Source organism: Siniperca chuatsi, linkage group LG5 (assembly GCF_020085105.1).
Source record: "Siniperca chuatsi isolate FFG_IHB_CAS linkage group LG5, ASM2008510v1, whole genome shotgun sequence".
Lineage (NCBI taxonomy): Eukaryota > Metazoa > Chordata > Actinopteri > Centrarchiformes > Sinipercidae > Siniperca > Siniperca chuatsi.
The window spans coordinates 20,797,072-20,819,194 of record NC_058046.1 but is presented as its reverse complement, the minus strand read 5'-3'; the positions used below and the strand labels follow the sequence as shown (position 1 = coordinate 20,819,194).

The window sequence follows — 22,123 nt, the reverse complement described above, 5'->3', positions numbered from 1 at the left end:
TTAAAATAATTTCACAATGTATTGCTTCTTTTATATATTTTACTCTAGTAATAAGATTATTTATTTTATAATGACTTATGTGTTTGAAATTAAACATTTTGTGGCTCCGATATGTTTATTTTTCTAATTTACAGAAATATATATAAATATATACATAAGAATATTCAGCATCCAGTTCAAACCCCTTTTCCTAAAAGATACCTCTCTTACTTTATTATATAACATTTATCAACAGTTAACCATATCTTTTTCCAGTTCAATCTCCCCCGAGGAAAAATTACATCTCACACATTTCTGATATACTTATTGGAGGCTGCAGCTTCCTCTACCCCTCCTCTTCTTCCAGCCAAACGCTACATGTGGCCACATGGTAAATGGACTGTACTTGTATAGCGCCTTTCTAGTCTTCCGACCACTCAAAGCGCTTTACACACTTTCATACAACTGCCAACTGCTCATCAGTACAAAGAAACTAATCATTCACACACACTCACACACCAAAGGCAACCTTTGGGAGCAATTTAGGGTTCAGTATCTTGCTGGGAGATGCCGGGATAGAATTGCCGATCTTCCAATTAGAGGACTACCTGCACTACCACTAAGTCAAAGCCACCCATAATTTGAGCTATAGAATATTTTTCTAATTACACTTTTAACAATTGGAAAAAATTGATTTTCCAACCATTTAAGATAAAGTAGCCACACATTCCAGCTGCTTTTAGCTCACACAAATACTGTTTTTTCATTCATTCATTATATTTACATGTGCTATACTAGATTTATTGCATTATAAATCTCTAAATCTAAAATTAGAGGACTTCTTCAGGAGTTGCCCTGCAGACATCCTGATTTAAGGGGAGCAGTGGATGATGTGAAATTTGATCTCCAGAAATTGACCTATTGCAACATTCCTTCAAAAAAACAAGCATAATATCTAATCAAATTTTTTTTATTTTCACAGTTTGATGAGTGTCAGTTCACTAGTTCAAATTGCTGCAGATACACCGATGTGTCCATCATTGTATGTTCCCATACAATATATGATCACTTGCTCTCCAGTGATAAGTTTGTTAGAAAATGGTCCACATCAACAACAGTAAACACTTTAATTGACTGCATATGGACAACAGTGCTACTACCCACATAGACCAAAAAGCTACATTAAAGCTTGACACCTGTTTCCATTACAGCTAGTGAGAAGCCCATTTGTACATATATCTGGCACAAAGACGTGCTTGGCTTTATCTCAGGGAGAGGCACCGATGCCAAGGCTGCACACTGAGAAGTACAGCCTACTGTAAGTAATGCTGCCAGCATTCGTCAGTAGTAAATACAGCGTGTGTGGTGTATGGGAATGTGGGCCATCTCTTTGTGGTGCTGCTTGGCATAAGGCCAAAGGTAGAAGTCGATGATTGCAGAGTTGATGCTGCAGGTCTGTCCATCTCTCTCCTGCATCAATTTGCAAAGACGATCTTTGATCAGCTCCACAGACCAAATCGAACAACCTCGGATCTCGACCTCTCTCCTGTCCCCTGAACTCAGCAGCTCGCCTGAGAGAAATGGGAGATGCATAACACACAGAGTGATTATAGCTTACTATTTTTAAATGATTTATTTCTTTATGACCAGAGAAACACATGCACACAAACTCCTGCCTCACCGCTCTTCAGCGCCTGCATCAGTGCATCAGAGTATCGTAGTGCTCCGAGGTAGACAAGAACCTGAGGGACTCTGTAGTCTGCGAACATGGTGAGCCAGTCCATGTCAATGATGTCTCCCTCTCCTCTGGCCTCCATGACACCCCAGAAATCTGCCACCAGGATCTGGGCTCGCTTGTAGAACGAGATTCTCTTCCCCTGAAACAAACCGAGGTGCAGCTCTACACTCAGCTCATACTGTACTGTTCGACCATCCGTTTATTTGTTCTTAAGCCATTGCTGTTTATTATTAGACAGATGTTCTTACGCAAAGATAATATAATGGCAACAACGCACTTGCAAAGAGTATAATTTGCTCCTTCACTGGCTGTATAATATGAAGAGAGCATTAGAAATCTTGCCACACAGTCTTTGGCCAGGAGATGGAACTCTCACATCAAAATTTATGTAAGTTCTCCAAATGCATACATTTATCTCAGCTCACATACACTTCCTCTAAGCTTCCAGGATGTTTTATACATTTTGTATATTTTTTATAAGGCTATGAATTCAAAGTGTCTAAACAACTCTTGTTTTTTGACAAACAATTTGAAATCATTAAACCTTGAGTTTGGAGTAGTAAAAATATAAAATTTATAAAATCAAGGATGCTTTGTGGGAAAATTTCTCTGTCAAACAACAACTTTTAACCACAAATTTCCAAACATGAAATATTCCACAATTTTAGACTCATCCATCTCTAACTCTAACCTCATATGTAGCTTCGTCCCTGTAGGAAGGGATCTTCTCCACGATGAGTTCCACCATCTTCCGGGCGTTGTTCCCGGCTTGGCTGATAAAACTCCGGAAGCTGCCACCGTTTTCCAGCAGCACGCGGCCACCTTCAGTCAGCACCTTGTTAGAAAGTTCAAATTGAACTTTTATGATGAGTAGGAGGTTAAGAGCTGCAATTCAAATTCCACTCATTATAAAGGGAATGCAGTTCAGCTAATAATGCAACACTGATGGACATAATATTTATATGAGCTCTAAAATAAATTTTTCTTAGTTAATATGAAAATAAATGCAGAGAGGTGGTAAACAAATCTAATAAAATCATCTAATCTGTCAAGGAACATGGTATGTAAGGTGTGTTTCATGTAATATTTTGTGTAAATAACATGTCTGACACAGCTGTCACCTAAATATGGACACAGAGCAATATAATTTAAGACACTTTATGTACTATGTAGGGATGTAACAGTACACTGGTTTTCGATTCAGTGTACCTTCTTTGTTCAGTCTATTGATTAGAAAGATGAGAAGATACATCCTGTATTCCTCACCACATCTGTTTGTCTTGAAATTGAAATGCACTGCTTTTGTTTTATGCGCTGTGAAGGATGTCTAGATGGGTTCACACAGAAGTCAGCTTTTCATTCAGAATTTCCAAATAGTACACTTTTGTAAAAAGTTTTAAACAGAAAGTAAAAACATAGCCGGATTTTGTGTAAATGTAGCCAAAGCTGGCCTCTGGTCTGCATGTGTGTGTAGCTTAGCCCCGCCCTCAGTCAAACAGACACACAGACCATTGCTACGTTTTTATAGAGTCCCGAACTCACACCCTGCACGCTGCCCAAAGGTCGACGCCCAGAAAAGTCCCGAACACAGCAAAATAATAACAAAATACAGGCAGAGGGCAGGGTCTCTGCAGATACAGACACCGCCATACACTTCTAGTTGGTCATAAGTGATGATTGAGAGGGATTATTTTTGTATGAGCCTATACATTTTTTTTTTTTTTAAAGGAAAATGCCTTTAACATGAGGATGTTACCTGGTGACGCTCCTGAAGCATGGGCATGGGTGTTTTATTGTCTGATCGAAGGACATGTCCCAACTCCTCCACACTCATCTGAGAGAAGTACTTCGGATCAGTGATGGGTATACCTGTGGACAGTGGTGGACGAAGTATTCAGATTCTTTACTTAAGTAAAAGTAGAAATACCATAGTCTAAAAATACTCCCTTACAAGTTAAAGTCCTGAATTCAAAACCTTTAGTAAAAGTACGCAAGTAATAACAACAGAATGTCACAAGTGTCACAAGAAAAGTACTCATTATGCAGAATGACTCCTTTCAGAGTGTTATATCATCATAATATATTCTATTATTCAGTTTTTATCACTAACAAATACATGTAAGAGCATTTTATTGTTGTAGTTCGTCAATGTGGAGCCAATTTTAGATACTTTATATGCTACTGGGTAGATTAGAGCAGATTTTTTTCACTGCACACACTGAACGGACAGCTAGCGGACCATGAGGAGATAATCGCTGAATTTGACAAAAAGACGTGTATTGGATTAGAATCGCATACCCCACCTTTAAGTACAGTACTTGAGTAAATGTACTTAGTTACTTTCCACCACTGCCTGTGGAGTGAGGAGAAGAGAAGCAGCAAGGATTTATCTTTAGACAGGAACTGCTGGAGAGAAAGACGAAGAGGACACTCAAGGCTACTAAGTTTTTAAGTTATAGTGTACTATAATAACAGGAATATAACTCCACAGTAGCCATATCTCACAAGCGCCTCAAACTACATAATTTGTTCTGATCTCACGCTGTTGAACCTTGAGTTTCACACTTTGAAGCAAACCTACCTGTGCTTTTCTGAGAGAATATCTTATACAATTATAAAGGCCACAGCGACCACACATTGAGAGCACTATGCCATATGAGACATAATTGGTTCATATCTGGAGTCATTCACGCTAATTATGAATGATGCACAGGCGCATGCAGAGCTACGACCAATTTTTCAGCAATCCAAGGTCAAGTAAAGGGGACATACACAATATTTGGTAATAGTAGTGCACAACAAAAGCACATAGGAAAGAGGAACAAAAAGAGACGTTGTATGGGCTTGAATATACATCTTTTTTTCCAGAGATGAAGCTGCTATCAAAAAGGATAAATCAATCTATAAAAAAGGCAAATATGTCATGTAACCTTTTCTGGGTGACAGAAATGGCAGAATTTGTCTTCATAATTCTGACATTTCTATCACCCAGATTTTTTTTTGTAGAATCTGGTTTATTTTCTGTTTAAGTTTGATGAATCCTGCAAAAATATTGCCCACCAAATGAAAGTAACAGCTATGATGCATCACCTCAACTTGGCACCTGAGAAAGGAGGTCAGGCATGTGCAAGCTAAATCAACATACTATTAAACAAAACAATACTTTATTTTTCATCTAATTAAAAGGCTGTAACACCCCTTTAACCCCAAAAACTAAACTCTATAAATGCTCTCACCTTCCTCCATGGCCCTGGTGATGGCAGCACACAATGTTGTGTATCCTGTGTATGTGGTCCCTTTATAGGTCACCTCACACTGTTGAGTTTCTTTCTCTGGCCAAAAGGAGAAGTTAATTGTGTCTACCACAAACACCCAGTTCAAGGCCTGCAATGTTGAAAAACACAAATTATCAAGAGAGCAGAAAAAAGTCTGGAAAACTGAGAGTTGCAGGGTGTTACTGTAGTAAAGACACAATGGATAAAATACCCCAAATATTTAAAAAGGTCACTTTGAAGCCTACATTTTGTGAAGAGATATTTCTCAGCGTTCCACCATGGGGTGAAAACTTGTGGAGCACAGAGGATGCTCAAGGTAAAAACATTCTATTCACTAGTTGCTGACTTGAATAATTATTTTCCTGATGTCCGAGTAAACATCTTAGTCAGTAATAATTAACTTGTAAGCTGTGATGACATTATTTTCCATAATTGTGCTTTTCATTCATAGTTGGCCAGTTTTCACTAACTAAAGTATTAAGAGTAGCCTGGTTCCAGACCTCTGAATCACCATCCACATCTCCGATTTGTTCAGCAATTCAAATAGTGTGACTGAAGTGAAATTAAATGCAGTGGTGAAAGAAGTATTTAGATCCTTTACTTAAGTATAAGTAGAAATACCACAATGTAAAAATATTCTCTTACAAGTAAACGTCCTGAATTCAAAAATTTGAGTTATATCAGCAAAATGTACTGAAAGTATCAAAAGTAAAAGTACTCATTATGCAGAATGGCTCCTTTCAGAGTGATATATCAACATAATATATTCTATTATTCAGTTTTTATCACTAACAAATAAATGTAAGAACATGTATCATGTTTTTTTATGAAACATCTTTTTCAGCAAAGTGACCTACAGCTGTCAGATAAATGTAGCAGAATCAAAAGTACAATATTTCCATCTGAAATGTAGTGGAGTAGAAGTGTAAAGTAGCAAAAAATGGAAATACTCAAGTGAAGTACAAGTACCTAAAATTTGTACTTAAGTACAGTATTTGAGTAAATGTACTTAGTTACATTCCACCACTGATGAAATGGCAGTTCAGTCCAACTATCAGGCTATATTTATTAGAGCTTCACAAATTTTATAAAATAGTTTAAAATTTGCATTTTTCACCACTGAATACAAGCGTCATATAAAATCTACAAATTATTTGAAGCATGTAGAAATGCAGACTACATTAGACAACACCACATCTCAATCCATCTGAACTTTCTCTCTTGTCCATATTATTAGCAGGGTTAAAGATACATGTAATTAATTTATATATCTTACAGGAATTAATGTGGTGCCTCTCCATGAGTTAGTCCATAGATCGTTACCACCTGATACCTTATTAATGCCGTATTGCTGTTGCCACTGAGCAAAATCATCTATGTACGACGCAATTCAGTACTCATGTATACTTGTAAAAATAATCTATTTCTCTGGGTGGCCCCAGCTGTTGACAGACTCCCCTGGTCAGAGGTGGGTGCTGGAGCCAATGGATTTGCCATCTTCCAGCCACTGGCAGTCAGTTCGTCACTGTGTCGGAGGCTGTAGAGCATCTCTGCCACCTTCTGCACTCCTTCCTCCTCCACAAACACATCCCGACCCCGCTCTGCTACGAACTGCCCAGACTCACGGGGAAACAGAGGTGGCTCCATGATGGACACGGTACTGTATGGAGAACACGTGCATTTATAAACATAAATACCTTCCCCAGCAGTCCCTAGATTAATCTAAGGAGATTACTATGAAAATAATGATCTCCTTTAACACAAAAAACACATTCATGTTTGCAAGTTTGAAAATAAACTTGAGAAGTCTAGGTTCTAATCAGACACATTACAGAGTTCAGGAGCTGCTTCTAAGCACATGCATGGGTGGGTGCAGGAGATATGAGTGGCAGTGCCCTTTTCATACTGAAACACCAATATCCTATTCCCACTCTGGGGAAGTGCCATTTGAAAGATCATCTCCCTGCTTTATTGGATAATTCACAATTAAAAAACTTAATCAAGATGGGAGGGATGTAACAAAGCAAGAACTTTTTTTTTTAAAGCACGAGTTTACAATGTAGCCTAAATGTGTATTACTTAAATTTAAAAAATCAGTGTTGGTTTTGAAACTCATTCTACAGTGTTTTTAGGGTCGGACTTCACTCTCATCTCATGTAGGCTCTGTATAACTACAAGTAGAGTGCACAAACATAAAAGCCCGCAGGAGCATCTCTGACCAACCCCATTATTAAAACCAAAAGAACTAAATTATATCCTTCTCTGTCGACCTCTAAAAGCTGCCTCGTCTTTTCCATCTATGTGAAGTGTCCTATGGCTGTGTGTGTTAATGATGTGTTCCCTATCAGGCTGATAATAGGATGCTGTGACGCACAAACATAGTGGCCTACTGAATGAAATTCATTTTCTCTGCTCTTTCTGTGGTGAGTCACATGATTCACTCTCCACTCTGAAATTTGAAAAGTGAAAGAGCAGTATTGTACCTGCGTCAATGAGTAGCCCATTTATATGACGCCATTACGTTTCAGTGAAAACTGGACGAGGGAAGTGCACGTAGTAACCTTTACACAGTCTATGGTAGTATCTGACTGTAGTAAAGTATTCACGTTACACAGCGACTTTGTCACCACTAATACGGACACTACTGAGCTTTCACACCGTGGGTCAACAATGCAAGTTTTTCCATACAAACTTTCTGCTCAGCGAGAATTTACTTATTTATTCGTTCATAAACGGACATTTCACTTAACTTACCGATGAACGCTGGGCAGTATACCGCAAGTGTTTCCACTACCTGGTTTCCAGCTATTGGCCAATCAAAGCGTCCCTTGTGGGCTCATCACAGCCTGATAAACCAATCATGAGAAGCCAGGAGAGGAAACCGGAAAACAATATCCATTCTGTTATGAATACGCAAAAAAATAATTAACCCTATATAAATGATATGTTCTAGGCCAGTTGAAGCCATAAATGGCATAATTTTAGAGCTGTGGGTCATCAAATGCATCCAGTAACCGACCAATGAACATGAAATAGGAAGTTTAACGCCCAGTGAACAAGATTGTCAGGTAAGAGATGACACGATTAATCGACGGACAGAAAACTAATCAGCAATAATTTTGATAATTGATTTGAGTCACTTTTTAAGCAAAAATACTAAATATCTGCAGATACCACCTTCCTTAATGTGAAGATTTGCTGCTTTTCTTTGTAAATTTAGTATTTTTGGACAAAACAATTTGCAGATGTCAGCTTGGGCTCTCGATTTTTATGGACATTTTCTCACTATTTTCTGTCATTTTAGACAAAGCTATCACTTAGTCCATACAATAATCTGCATATTAACAGATAATGAAAATTGTCAATAGCCATAGGTTTAAATATAACGTGCATTAAATGGCAGCTGGACCGTCAGCAAGACTTTCATACCACATGCCATCAGTGCACAGAAAACTGATCCAGCTGCTAGAAATGTTCAATAAGGAAGCTCATTAAAAATGCAAATTGGTTCAGTAAAAAGTGGCACCATCTTTATTCATTTTACAATTTGACAATGTGAAGTCTACAGCATGGAGAGAAAACAAGTGTAGAGAACAGGAAATTGCAGGGACAAAATAGATAAGTTCAGTATCATTTGTCAAATCTCCAATAAAATGTCAAAACAAATTTCTAGCTACATGTTTCCATTTGTGAGGAGTTGCTCAAATTATTCAGATTTATTTAATCACACAACTACCATGGATATTCTTACAAATTAGTCAGACTGTCCTGTATCTGGTGTGTACAAGAGTCCCAACTTAAACATCCCAAAATCCATTCTTAAAAAAGGTAAAATTTCCCACATTTCTAAAAACAAAAACAAATTGTTCAATAAGAAAAGAAACATAGCTTACATTCTGCATGTTGCACAGAGTAGTAATGTGGTACAACTGTGTGTGAAGGGACTGATATAGACAACAGAAAGCACACCAACCCACACACGCTGACATGCTCGCACACGCGTACACACATACAGGACAGATTTAAACTGGAGACACAAACATACACATACAAGTCATACAAAACAAACCCATCAAAAAATAAAAGGTAATGTTTATTTTTGTCTGTCAGGAGACTGAAGTATTTTTTGATAGATGTGTGTTGAAAAAAAAAAAAAGCAAAGTGTATCTGATAAACTAATTGACTACACTCTTAAAAAAATGCAGAACATCTCCATTTTCTTTTATGCACAGGAATGTTGGACATTTATTTCATTAAAAAATACAAAAATAAAATTCAAAAAAGACACCCACAATCCAGAATAATAGTCTGAAGGGGATATGTTGGACAGGGGCAGAAAGGTTGGGGGGGTGGGGGGCAATCTGAGTCTGCTTCAATCTGAGTCTCCTGGGTCTACAGCAAATGACCAGAGTACTGCTTCACACTGAAATAAAAAGAGTGGAAAAATAAATAAAATACACAAGAAGAAAAATGCAATTCACAAGTCGATGACAGTGTAAATATATAGCTGTGGGAGGATGAAGTCTTGGGAGGAAAAGGATCGGGAGGCAGAGCGGGAAGAGAGACAGACAGCAAGTAAGAAAGCCAGGCAGAGAGGAAGAGGTGAAATAAGTGGCGGAAGGAGAGCGAGGAAGAGGGGGAGGAAAAAAAGAGGGGTGTGGTTAGTCCTTGTGTCCAAGCAGGTGCAGCACACTGAAGGGGGAGGAGAGGAAGGAAGAGGGAGGCAGGGTTAGTTACCATGGCAACACTACACTACTCATGAGACAGCGACGGCAGGTCTACAGCTGTATTAGTATTCGGACTAAGCTCGGATAGCATCAACAAGGAAGTAGTGTGTATTATACGTGCCTACTGGTTGCCAAGGGAGACAGAAGAGGAGGAGCCTGTGCTATTTGGCAGACTGTGATTTGTTGTCGGTTGATCTAACTAAAAACAACAAAATCACTAGTCTTCCACACAGCAGCAGCCAGGGGAAGAATCAATCCACTCCCTGCTTCACAGTGAAACGGCTTAGATGGCAAATAGACATTCTGTTTAGTTTTTTCTTCTTCCAAATCATATTCAATGGACAAATGTGACAGCCAAAGAAACATGTCAATCACATTCACCCTTTTAAAAAAATGTTATGCAATATGTACAACTATTAAGTTTGCCTACTCCTTCACAGCCATTTCATGCAAGAGGAAGGTTTGAACTAGTTGCAGGTTGCATGGGGAAGAAAGGAAGGGGGTTAGTGAAGAAGAGACAGCAGGCAAAAGAAATGCATAACCCAATAAGAAGTGGGTTAACTAGTATGAGGATGCTATTTCTGAAAAACACATTTATGCATTTCTAATCTTAACAAAATCTATAATTTATATATGTATGGTTCAGAGGGTTGAAAGAGAAGGTAAAGAAAGTAAAGATCTTTTAAGTATTTGTAGTTATTTTTAGCTTGCATTTAGTCTTGTTTACAAGACTGCCCTTTCTAAGATGGGTTGCATCAACAAACTTTTTATGATGTGACCCAACGGATGTGAGCTCAGGCCAGTTTAAGGGCCCACAGAACAATTTCATAGAGGTTTTTTTTAAAGGGTTCCCACTCTCAGACGACAAGCTAGTAGGCTTGATGAGCACAATTTGATGGGATAAATGATTGAATCACTACTAGGGTGCTGAATCAAGAATTTATACATCTAATAAGACGGAAGTCAGTGTAATACAGTGAGGCTGTGTCAGAACTTGCCTGTTTTGTAGAAGGTACTGGGCGTTCTGGATCTGATCCTGGGTGCCAGTAATGGTGATGATTCGGTCTTCAGAACCTTCCAGAGGCTCATCGATCTTGATGGAGGCTCCAGACTCGTGGCGGATCTGTTTGATCCGCTGGCCTCCCTTACCAATGATAGAGCCAGCCAGCTATGAAAGTGAAACGCAAAGAGGAGATGGAGACACAAAACCAGAGTAAAGCATAAAATATAGTTAATATAAGTTTCAAGTATTTTAGGTTTTCTAAAACTGTGTAAATGTGAAAAGATGAATAATACTTCTCAAATGATTTTTGTTAATTACACTGAAATATTACTATGACCTTGTCTAGTGTGGGTGCATATGGAAAAAGTCGGTGTGTGGGACACAATGTGACTTATTGGTCCCTACCGCTGGAATACTGTACCAGTCACTTAGTTGCTGCACAAATAACGGAATATGATACACACACACACACACGACTAAATGTAATTTATATAAGGATAATTAGCGTGCAGATGACATGATCACATATTGCGATGTAGGTTTTCACTTTACTAGTCTGACTGAATGTTACATGGGTGAGGTAGACTGATTTTTGTTTAGTGTGCCAGTTTGTTGCGGTTATTTACTCACATCTTTAGGGATCGTCACTTGTGTGGTGATGACAGGGCCGCCCATGTCATTATAGGAGCCACGTCCACCTGATGGCAAGAGGGAGGGGAGAGGTGAAGACCAAAGCAAACAAGCAGGGAAAAAGAGGAGTGTAGAAACAAAGGGAAAGTAACTAGAGCACTAAAAATCAATACTTGGCTGCCAACATTATCACACATGGGTCAGCAAATTTTTCTAATCGTACTGATCGATGAAAGAGTGTACAGACTCACCTGACTGATAGCTATCCCAAGAGGAACTGTTGTCTGAGCAGGAGAGAAAGCAAGAAAGACTGACTCAGTGATAAACATTCATTTATTTCTGTGACATTTGTAAACAACAAATATTCAAATTACCCATCTCAATACGAAACTCAAACATATGACTGGTCATACATTTTCAAAAAAGATGTTCTGAAGAAAACCGTGCCATCTTTAAACATTTGTTGTAAACAGTGATACTTTAAGTAAAATGTCATTCCACTAGAGTTTCAATAAAAAGCACAATATTGTTGCAAACCAATAGCCAAGACACATTAATCTGAGCTGCAATGTCCTTCTAGCCAGGTTGTCACTGCACTGTACAGATTTTGTCATTTTGTCTATGAACATTACATCCAGAGAAAATGCATGACACTACAGTATGTTGAAAAGAACACTGAGACCTGCACACTAAGACACATTAACAGCCTGGAAACCACATATTTCCATCCATATAATGACACAGAAAAAACATGAGGCTTAGTACTTACCATATCCTCCTCCGCTCTGTAAAAAAACAGAAATACAAATGGTTTACATACAGTACAGCCAATTCCCTTCATCTTTCTACAGATTCCCGATGAACGGACGGAGGATTGTAAGCACAAATGTATGGATGATGCAGCAGCCTTGTCCATGGAGTAGACTCAACTAAAAGCCACCCAGTTTTCATCCATAAGCCAGACTCCTCCTCCTTCCCTCCTTCCATCCCCCCTTCCCATCTCTCCTTGCATCTCCATCAGCCCCCTTTTCACCTGCTATTCAGCTGCTGCTGTCACCAGGGCAACAGGCAATTCAAAAAGCTGTTGCTGAGCAACGGCAGGCAGTATCCTGCCAGCTCTCAGAGAGGGAGAGGGAGAGAGAGGGAGAGGGAGAGAGAGACCTTCCAGTCTGTCAACAAAGCGTTATTATTGCCTAGCAACCAACCATGGCCACCCCCACCCTCCCCACCTCCAACATCCTCCCTCTCTTCGCAGGAAAAACAGGCTGGCCGTGAAAAGTACACAGTAAGAGGGCAATTATAGCTGATTATTATGGGGTGTCGGCTGTGGTGATTATGGTCATTTGGTGGGAAGACTTATACCATGCCAAAATGCATGGCCAGGGCTCAGATGAGTATGTGCACACGCATCTGCACAAGTGACCAGCTATGGTTCTATTGTCAATAAACCACTATTATCATTACAACACAATGGACAATCACAGCATATTGTCTAGTGCTAGGACCAACCAGTGTGCTAGCCTGAGGATGCTGGCGCCCAATGAGATGCTAGAACCAGAGCTGCATGCATTTAGCAAAGGGTCACTAACCATGTTATCGCTATAGCGATCCGGTCTGCCTCTTCTGTCACTGGTGATGAAAGAGTGCCATAGAGGGAGGGAGACGGGGGGCACAGAGAGACAGAGACAGACAAACAGAGAGAGAGAGAGATGTGGGTGGGGGTGGAAAGAAATAGAAAATGCTTACAAAAAAGGCTTGACAACATTCCAAAGGAAAATTTCTGGTCTAGGTCAAACTGCACACACGCTGAGCAAGATTACAGTATAAACACGTTTCCTATCAGCCATCTTCCCACACAGTAACAGGAACAGCTCTGACAGTGTTATAGTGAGAGAAGTGACAGGTGGTGGTGGTGATGATGATCAGAGCCAACGGCTGCTGCTTTTCCCCCCAAAACTGGGCTCAAATAAAGGAATTAGCTGAAGAAATGTGTTTGGATTTATTTGGTATTCTTGCTGTTCCTGTAGAACATACATGCACGGATGTTACTGTCATGTCATGATAGCATTATTCTGGTTTTGGGGAGTGCACAGCTTCCCATTTTAGAATTTATTTGAACAGCCCACCAAAATAGTTTGACACCCCAAAAGGTCTTATTCATCTGTTATTTTCTCCTTTCAGAGGGCTGCATGAAACTAAACTAATGTATAAATCTACCAGAATGTTGCATTCATATGCAACTGTACATGTTAGAAAAATGCTTGTGAAACCATGCCGTTTTGCAGGGGACTCAAGTGACGAATGTCTGCTTCACATCAGCACATGACCTTCATACACACCACCACAAATACTCTCTTTCAACATGGGAAATGCTGGGCGTGAATAGCACATTGGATGGGTTATTAACACAGAAAAGAGGAGATCATACAACATTACTGCAGTTCCCTACAAACACTCCAAATAACTGGAGTGCGAACGGATGAATGGGGATCGGGGTAAGGGACTTGTGCAGGCAAGGGCACTACGGGCAATGGGTGTAGAGCAATGGGTGTTTGTAAGGCAGTAGTTAGTATTGAGAGTTAAGGATATGAAAGAAGGGCAAAAGTTTACAAAGAGTATTATGAGAAGAAGTGGATAACCAGTCATATTAAAAAAAACAAAAACAAAAAATGCAGCAATAAAGTAGTAAGTCAGGGAAATATGAGACGTGTAGGAATACCTCAACACTTATAACTTCATTTTAATTCATCACAGCCAATTTGTCACATTTGTGAATGGAAATAATGCTCGACACCTGTCAGCACTAGTAAATGAATTCCTCACCAAGACCAAATGGTAAAATGCTACTCTACAGGTAGCACCACAAAATGGTATTAATGAGGAATCTTTGCTTCAATGAATTACCATTACAGAGCACCTACCTATATTATGGTAGTAAGTGCAAGTAAACTAAAATTGCAAGGGCAAGTAAACTAAAATTACAGAATATCAGAATGTCAAAGTATCCCTGTTAGGATAAATTGGGGGGTTTAGGCAAAGGTTTGGGGACAGAAACTTACTTTGACCTGTCATCTGAGCCACGGTACGATTCATAGTATCGATCATCTCTGTGGGCAAGATGGAGATGAGAAAAAAAAGACACACACAAACACACCCAGACATACATTGATGAGAACATACAATTAATGGAATAACCATGAATACAAATGTTTCCAGAAGATTGCATAGTGTGACACTGGATTACATGCAGAATACTGGATTCAGTGTATCCTATGAATTAGATAATGTAAAGCAAGACTGGTGAATCTGTGAACAGAACACACCTGTAAGGAAAATAAGCACCTGAAGAGGGATTAAGCTTTGTATATGCAGATGCAGGAGGGAAAAAAACCCAAGTGCTCTAGAAGAGGAACTCTAGCACTGAACAGAGCCTAGTATTTCTAAAATATCAAACACTTAAAACTCAAGAGGCTAACAGAGTAAAAGGACTTTCAATTTCAAACTGATGAGTGGGATCTAGTGTTAAAAAAAAAGTCCACAAGATTTTATCTGTATTTGGCATAGACAACATGCCCACTGTAATGTACAACTTATGTTTTGGGAAAAAAGGTTAAACACAAACTCAATTAAAGTGGCCATGCCTTGTGACAGGACTTTGTGCATGAGTAAAAGAAAAAGCAAAGCAGGAGAGCGACAGAGAAAAGAGCAACAGACTGTACATCATTTATGTTCACATCTTACCCTCCTCTGTGTGGGTGTCCCATGGGCATGTTGCGTCCACGGCCACTCCCCCTGCCAACCCTGCTCGGGTGGGGTGGAGGAGGACCTCTGCGGGGGCTCATCTCATCGTAATCCCGGCGGGAGGGAGGCATGGGTCCCCGTCCCCCTCTGCTAGAGGGCATTCGGTCAAACCCACGGTCTCCACCGCTGGACCTGCCCCCACGCATGGGGAACCCACCCATTAGCCTGCGACCACCTGCCCTCTCTTCAAACATCACGGTGAAACCACCATATTCATACGTTTCATCGTAGAAATTAGGGTCATATGGCTGTGCACGGCCCTTTATGGGAGCCTAAAAAAGGAGGACAGAGGAAGATATACTGACCTGCTCAAGGGAATTTGTAATACATAGTTTACAAGAATACAAATGTGCTAGGAATAAATGTACATCTACTTGCAACAATACAATATTCCTAATGTAAAATAAAATCTTGCTGGACGGGCATTAAATGTTCTGAAGCATCTCCAACGAAATCAGCTGGAGCATGACATGCTGTTGAAATGTTTGTTTTCTCATTTGAGTGTCTTACATTATGCTACATTTTAAAATTCCAACCATCACGGCATCTTTAATCAGAAAATGGATTTAATATGTTGCAATTTTTCAATGCATCAAACTTGACAAATCACAAAAAGAGGCCTCTCAACCACTGTAAAAGATACTTACTTCAGCGATGAGCTCCAGCATAGTCTTGATACACTCCACCACCCTCTCAGTTTTACCGCCGACCAGCACCACCCGGTCTGTTGACTGAGGACAACACTCCTGAAACAGCTTGATGCTGGTCTTTGTGTTCTGGAGACGCATAGACACAGGCACACATGAGGATCACAGGAAAATAGCAAGCTACAACATGATACAGCAGCTGATGCTACTGTAGAAAAAATAAACTCCAAGCATATTACACATCAAATCACAACTGTTATTTTATGGGTATTTCCACATCTTTGAGGTACATTAAGTAGTCCAGTAGCAATCAACAATTAAGCCAGAAGCATAGAACAGATAAGAAATCAATTCAAAAAACACTAACAATATAAAACAAACGATTAACACGAGAAAAGTATATCCTGTGTGGGTACCTCCAGCTGGGTTTAATCCAGTCATTACAATGAGTGTATTCTTTACAACTGAAAAACTGGCAGTGACAGAAGAATGTTGTACATTACTCAAACATTCCAGTCTGTAAACTGCTTTGCAACTGATTTAATAGCAAATTAATTCCCATGCATTGTATCAACATACCTCTCGGAGCTCCTTGATCTTGGCTCCCTTCACCCCAATGATTGAGCCAGCCAGGCTCTGGTGGATAAGCAGCCGCAGCTCACAATCAAAATCCATGCCATTGTACTGCTGGTACTGACAAGGACATTTAGCATGTTAATATTATGATACAATCCATTTTGTTCTCTGAAAGACTCAAACCTACCCCAAGACTTATGTTTCTTGCAAAATCATCCACCAAAAAGGCAGGTAATGGCAAGTTAATGTAGAGGGTATAAAGATGACCCTAAGAACATATTACCATACTTCAGATCATGGGTAGCAGAATAAGAACTAAGAATTGTTTTTAATCTCAGTTTCAAAGTTCTTATGGTAACATTTTTTCCACCTGTTAACTGCAGATACAGGCACATGGCAAGTGTTATACACAACCTCAAAATAGAGTGCAGACTCAAGCAGACAGGTTTTGAACCAGTCCAGCTTAACCTATCTAAACCACTTATTATCAAGTGGGAAAAGAGGTCAAAATACACAAACTGCAAAACAGCAAGCACACAAAACTACTGCAGTAAATTTAATTTGAACTAGAAATCATCTCTGCAACACAATGGACATTTACAACAGATAGTTTGTGGTAAGTGTTAACATTCACCATTGTTTTCAGTTCCAAATAAAATACTTTAGTTCACTGGGTTCAACTGGACTTGACATGAGGAGAAAGAAAATAAGTTCAATAAGTCCTCACCTCTTCCAGTGTTGGGATAATCTTCAGCAGAATTTCTCCAACTGTCTCGATGTCGGCACTGATGCTCAGGATGCTTCATATTTCATCCACCAATGACAAGGCAGAGCACAGCCACGCAAAGAGGGTGGGGTTGGGGAAGCCAACAAGGCATCCCAGGAGGGAAGGAACAACATTTCAGATCAGAGAATTCATTACATCCTCTTTTTTTTTTGCCATAGATAAACAGTCACACCCCATTTAACCAACTCACTACTGAGACTAACACAGCTAAATGTTGAGGTCCAGTGTTTTCTAAACTTCTCATGGTAGGTTCAACACTAATTCAACACTGTAACTGGAAAAAAAGCTGGTACCCAAACGATGCAATGAAAAGAAAACATTCTTTTGTCCAGAGAAAGGAAGAAGAGAGACAAAATAAAAGGGACCCAAAGAAAAGTGACTGCATTTGGTGACCACTGAAGGGGCAAGACGGGGAGGGTGAAGCCTGAGGAGGATCTGGCAGGAATAAGCACCAATGGTGCCAGAGAGAACTCTAAAGTCCTAAAGCATAGTTTGGTGGATGCACACCACAAAGACTTTGACTACAAAGACCACAAATAAGGTGCCCAACAGAACAGATCAGGGAAGATGGAGAGAATGAATACATTTGCTCTCCCATATTTATCATTTGGTTCCGGTCTTTAAAAAATTGGCTTGGACAGCGATTGATGCTTCATTTGGCCAACAAATTGTAAATAAAATTTTGTTGTCTGCACCCACCTAGTGACATAATAAAATAAACACAATGAATTTACTGATCAAGAAAACTTAAGCACAGTTTGTACATAGAAGTAGAATGGTAGACAGCTGAGGAAGAGTAACAGAGCAGATTATACCATGGAAAATTAAGTTTGCCACCACTGGAGATGATGCTTTTTAAGGGGATGGGAGAAGTGATAAATATAAAAATCAAAGAATGCAGAGATGACTGAGACAGAGAGAGATAATATGTACTTTCAAATGCTCCAGCAGTCAATAACCAAGTTCAGATGAAGCAGAAAACAGGAAAGGAGAAAAACACACACACACACACACCACTTGAATCCTAGCTTGCTTTTTTGGATGGACAATCTGGGTTTCAGTATAATGAGGGCATCACAAGGAAAGAATGGGATGGTGCGAGAAGCAGGTGAGCTTATGAAACTAACAAAAAAACAAGAACACCAGTATATCCACTCTGAGGGGGGAGGGAGGTGAAAACGCGAAAGATAGAGGACAGATAATCATCAATGAAAATAAAAATAAATAAAAAACACGGACATATTGCACAGATTATAGCAAAGATTTAAAAAGACAGTGGCAGACTGTGGAAAAACCCTGACAACACCAGCCTCAAGTTTCAATGTTGACATGACTTTAAAAATGGCATATAAAAAGGATGTTGACATGGCTTTTACAGGCTCAACAGGCAGATTTGGACATGAACGCATTTAGGCATTTTGACTCAGGCTAAAATACTGTGAGAACAGGTAGATTAAAATACAGTGACCTGACAGAGGCAGGATGACTATTTATTATTCATCTCTTCTTGTTTGTTTGACCTGTAGTCAGGCAGTGAGAGGGAGGAGCTTAGGGACATACCGCTCAGGCCCACTGCTGTCTGGGACTGACACACTGGCATTGTACTGGGCGTGGCATGGGCAGGGGCCAGGGCCAGGGCCATTCGAGCACAGATGTCAATCAAGTAAGGCGCCCATTTAGGGACAGGGCACGATTATGGACAGGGCCAACCAGGGTGTCAGGTGGGCGGGCGCAGGAGGGGCCATCCAGAACATGGGCAACAGAGGAGGAAGTGGGCAAAAAAGTCAACAGTAAAATAATAAACAAGGGAGAGGGAAGAGGGAAGAGGAATACATTTTTAATATACAGGCTCTACACTGTTCAAACGTGACTTTAATTTGATTCTCTCAGAGATTGGTTTGTCAAAGAGAGAAAAGGAGACATTGGAAAATGGGTAATGGCATATTAAGAACATGAAGAGTTCAATGTTGGGGAATAGACCAGAGACAGTGAGAAAGAGGGGTAGAACAAATTGTGGAGGGCTAGAGAAAGAGGCAATGACATTGAATGAATTAAAAATTGGCCATGTTGCCTTAACACTAATAAAAAAAATGTTAGCTGGCACTGTAGGTGACCTCATGAACACCGCACTGTGCCCATAAATTTAAATTAACAAGAGCATCAGTGCTGCCACAACAGCATCGTTACAATAAATTATCAATCTAGAGAAACAAATGGACACGAAATTGGACTTTTGTGCCAAGGGCCAGTTTAGCTGAGGCAATCACATGATGTTCATGTGCAAAAGATAAAACCAACCCCAAAGGGTTTGTCAAAAGATCTCATGAACAGAGGGCTAATATCAACACAGGCATCAGCTAACCACATCCCTTGTTTACACAGAAGAAAACATTGCCGAATACCAAAATACGTTTTTAATCAGTTATCCAGGGTAAACATTTGTATAAAAAAAAAAAAAAAAAAAAAAAAAGCAAACAACAAAAAAAAACTGCTGTCCTATAGAGGCTGGGTAGTTTTGAGAGGCTGAACACCAGTGGAGGGGAAAAAATACAAAATAAAAATTCAGGGTGTATAAAATAGATGTACTCACGTCTGTACGAAGGGCTTTGATGTTTTTGCCACCCTTCCCAATTACAGCTCCTGCATTCTGAGTAATACAGAGAATACTTACAAAAACTGAAAACATGACAAATAAATGAAAAAGTGTGAACTATGGTACTGTAATTAAGAGATACGGTGCGACAGGGTATTCCAATTAAGGTCAGGAAAAGCACAATGACTGTATGAATATCCCTAATAAAGGGTGGAAATTAATCATTCAAAAAGGCAGAGATGTGATCAGGGCAACAAAAAGAAATCAGCAGTCTTATTGAAGGGGTGCACAAACGAAAGAGACAAAAATACAAATAATCACACAAGGGTTCGACATGAAATGTGAAATGAAAGGGGAGCTGATTTACTTTGCTCTGCAGGAGGATGCGAAGCTCAACCATCTCGTCCGAGTTCCTGGAGCGCTTGAATGATTTCTGCTCATCTGCATCCTCAGCAGGGCGCTTACCTGGCATAAGGAGATAACAACACACACTGACAACCCTACACAACCTTCCACAAGATAAAATTAAATAATCAAAAAGATCACAGAAAGCAGTGAAACACAGAAACACAAGACGGATATTTTCAAAATCTGTTTTCATACGATAAGCTAAATCTACACAAATTACTGTGCGCAAAACTAGGAAAGACAAAGACTTATTTAATGCGTCTATGAAAACATGAACACAATCTTGGGGGAGGAGACCAGTGAATATGTATGGCTTAGGTCCCTAAGGTTGCATACTCATTTTCGGACATCAAGGAATACCAAGTGAAATAATTCAGGCATAGAAAACTTGCAACAATTTCCAAAATCAGAGCTGTAAGTAATCTGCTACAACAACACTGCTATTGCTATCCTTTCATTACATAACACACAGACATTTCTGATGTAAAGAGGTTTGTCAAACCTGTCAATAAACCGATGCATTTGACAACATAACCAACAATGTAAAGAAGCTATGTTTTATACCGTTAGTCTCTGTGTTGCTGAATGAAGTCTCTTCTTGCTGTTCAATTTCTGTCTCCATGGTCTTCTGAAAGTGGAAGGGATAGGGTGGGCACCTCGGTCAGGGGAACAGGCGGCAGCAGCAGGAAGAGAGAAGCAGAAAACTGGCCCCTGCGAGCTGTGGTACTCTGTCAGCATTGTAAAGGGGGGGGGGGATAAGACAATTCAAGCTGCGTACTCGAGATCCTGCTATTCAAGAACCACGGATGACAGTGAGAAAAAGAGAGTAACTGGCAGAAAACTGGTACTCACCGATATTTATTACAGGGACAAGGGCGTGTTGATAGGCGGAACTAAATAAGCAAAGACCAAACAGCTGCTGCGACCTGTCGGGGAGGGAGAGGCTAGTTGAATACTGAAATGTAATACGAAAAAGGATCAATGACAGCAAAGTTTGAAACGCACCAATTATGATCACATACATCTTATTTCATTCCTGCGTTTGAATCGCTGTGGTTGATATTTAACTAACCAATACGGGTCAACTAGGCTTATGGTCGATCCAGCGAGCATTAAAGACCATCATTATTTGAAGGGACACAATTATCATTATAATATTCTCAGTTATCACATCGTGACATTGAAGGGATTGTTTGGGTGAATAGAGAAGCAAGCATTTTGCAATGTTTCGTAGTTAAGGAAGTGTCCTGCAATCAAAGGATGAGTTAACTTAATCCGCCAGTGATAAACGAATAATATTCTCAATTTCAAGCAATGTATATGTTAATAACTAACTCCAGAATTTTAGTAGTTAGCTTATATGCTGACACTGACCAAAACCGAAAGTGAGATAACCTGTCTCAACTGAAGCTAACTTAGCGTCCGTTGGCTAAGCTACGTCATTATCGGTGGTTAATGTTAGCTATAGCTAACTAGCCTGGGAGAAATACGTTAGCTACGAGCTTCGTCGTGTAGATTTTAATTAGCAGTTTCACTTAATGTCGATCGTACTCTTTTCAAACACTTTACTAGTTGCATAATAGGCAAGCCAACGCGATGTATCACTGATCTAACGTAAGTAGGTTGATAAAACATTACCAATCGATCAATACAAAGACCACCCCGAGCCACTCAAGCTAGCGGCTTGCTAATTTCGCCATGTTGCCATAATTTCGGTTGAGCACAAGGGGAGCAAGCCAGCTAATAAGACAGCGTTGCACCGGACACAAAATAAGTAACAAAGTGACTGCTAAAGATATATTTCTTTTTATAGTACCTGTGCACTTTAACTGCATTAGGCTCAATGTGGAAATATCGTCAAAACACAAACCTGCAATGCAACACCTCGCTCGTCCCCCTTCCTTCTCTACCGAACTTGGAAATGTCCAAGTTGAGCTAAAGTGTGCCGATTGGTTGACC

At 39.8% G+C, this 22,123-nt stretch overlaps 2 protein-coding genes across 8 annotated transcripts; both read right to left on the bottom strand.

The window, feature by feature from the left end:
• Nucleotides 1-933: 933 nt before the first annotated feature.
• Nucleotides 934-7,844, bottom strand: lg5h9orf64 (linkage group 5 C9orf64 homolog). The gene is made up of 7 exons (XM_044195428.1): nt 7,747-7,844; nt 6,451-6,652; nt 4,954-5,101; nt 3,474-3,586; nt 2,409-2,552; nt 1,661-1,856; nt 934-1,550 (listed from the first exon to the last, which is right to left on the bottom strand). Exons 2-7 carry the CDS (start codon nt 6,637-6,639, stop codon nt 1,321-1,323), a joined length of 1,020 nt encoding a protein of 339 aa, XP_044051363.1. The 5' UTR covers nt 6,640-6,652; nt 7,747-7,844; the 3' UTR covers nt 934-1,320.
• A 656-nt stretch (nt 7,845-8,500) lies between these two features.
• On the bottom strand, nt 8,501-22,102 carry hnrnpk (heterogeneous nuclear ribonucleoprotein K). Of its 7 annotated transcripts, none has more exons than XM_044195419.1 (17): nt 22,035-22,102; nt 21,017-21,090; nt 20,729-20,892; nt 20,124-20,221; nt 19,754-19,810; nt 18,724-18,767; nt 17,104-17,176; nt 16,380-16,493; nt 15,801-15,929; nt 15,094-15,425; nt 14,412-14,459; nt 12,942-12,981; nt 12,122-12,137; nt 11,604-11,636; nt 11,353-11,420; nt 10,718-10,887; nt 8,501-9,415 (listed from the first exon to the last, which is right to left on the bottom strand). In XM_044195419.1, exons 3-17 carry the CDS (start codon nt 20,784-20,786, stop codon nt 9,385-9,387), a joined length of 1,311 nt encoding a protein of 436 aa, XP_044051354.1. In that variant the 5' UTR covers nt 20,787-20,892; nt 21,017-21,090; nt 22,035-22,102; the 3' UTR covers nt 8,501-9,384. The 7 variants fall into 7 exon arrangements, with proteins under 7 accessions (XP_044051354.1, XP_044051355.1, XP_044051361.1 ...); XM_044195420.1 differs by having other exon boundaries at nt 21,981-22,062; XM_044195426.1 differs by having other exon boundaries at nt 16,380-16,487; nt 21,017-21,119; nt 22,035-22,057.
• Between the last annotated feature and the right edge of the window lie 21 nt (nt 22,103-22,123).

Bases quoted from the DNA above. Each gene is read 5' to 3' on its own strand.
- lg5h9orf64 (XM_044195428.1), bottom strand. From the start codon at position 6,639: ATGGAGCCACCTCTGTTTCCCCGTGAGTCTGGGCAGTTCGTAGCAGAG. The intron at 2,553-3,473 runs GTAACATCCTCA...CTTTCTAACAAG, and splicing joins TGCTTCAGGAGCGTCACCAG to GTGCTGACTGAAGGTGGCCG. The intron at 1,857-2,408 runs GTTAGAGTTAGA...GGTTTGTTTCAG, and splicing joins GGGACGAAGCTACATATGAG to GGGAAGAGAATCTCGTTCTA.
- hnrnpk (XM_044195419.1), bottom strand. From the start codon at position 20,786: ATGGAGACAGAAATTGAACAGCAAGAAGAGACTTCATTCAGCAACACA. The intron at 15,426-15,800 runs GTAAGTATCTTT...CTCCTTTTTTAG, and splicing joins TGCTGGAGCTCATCGCTGAA to GCTCCCATAAAGGGCCGTGC. The intron at 9,416-10,717 runs GCAAGTTCTGAC...TTTTTATTTCAG, and splicing joins CAGTACCTTCTACAAAACAG to TGTGAAGCAGTACTCTGGTC.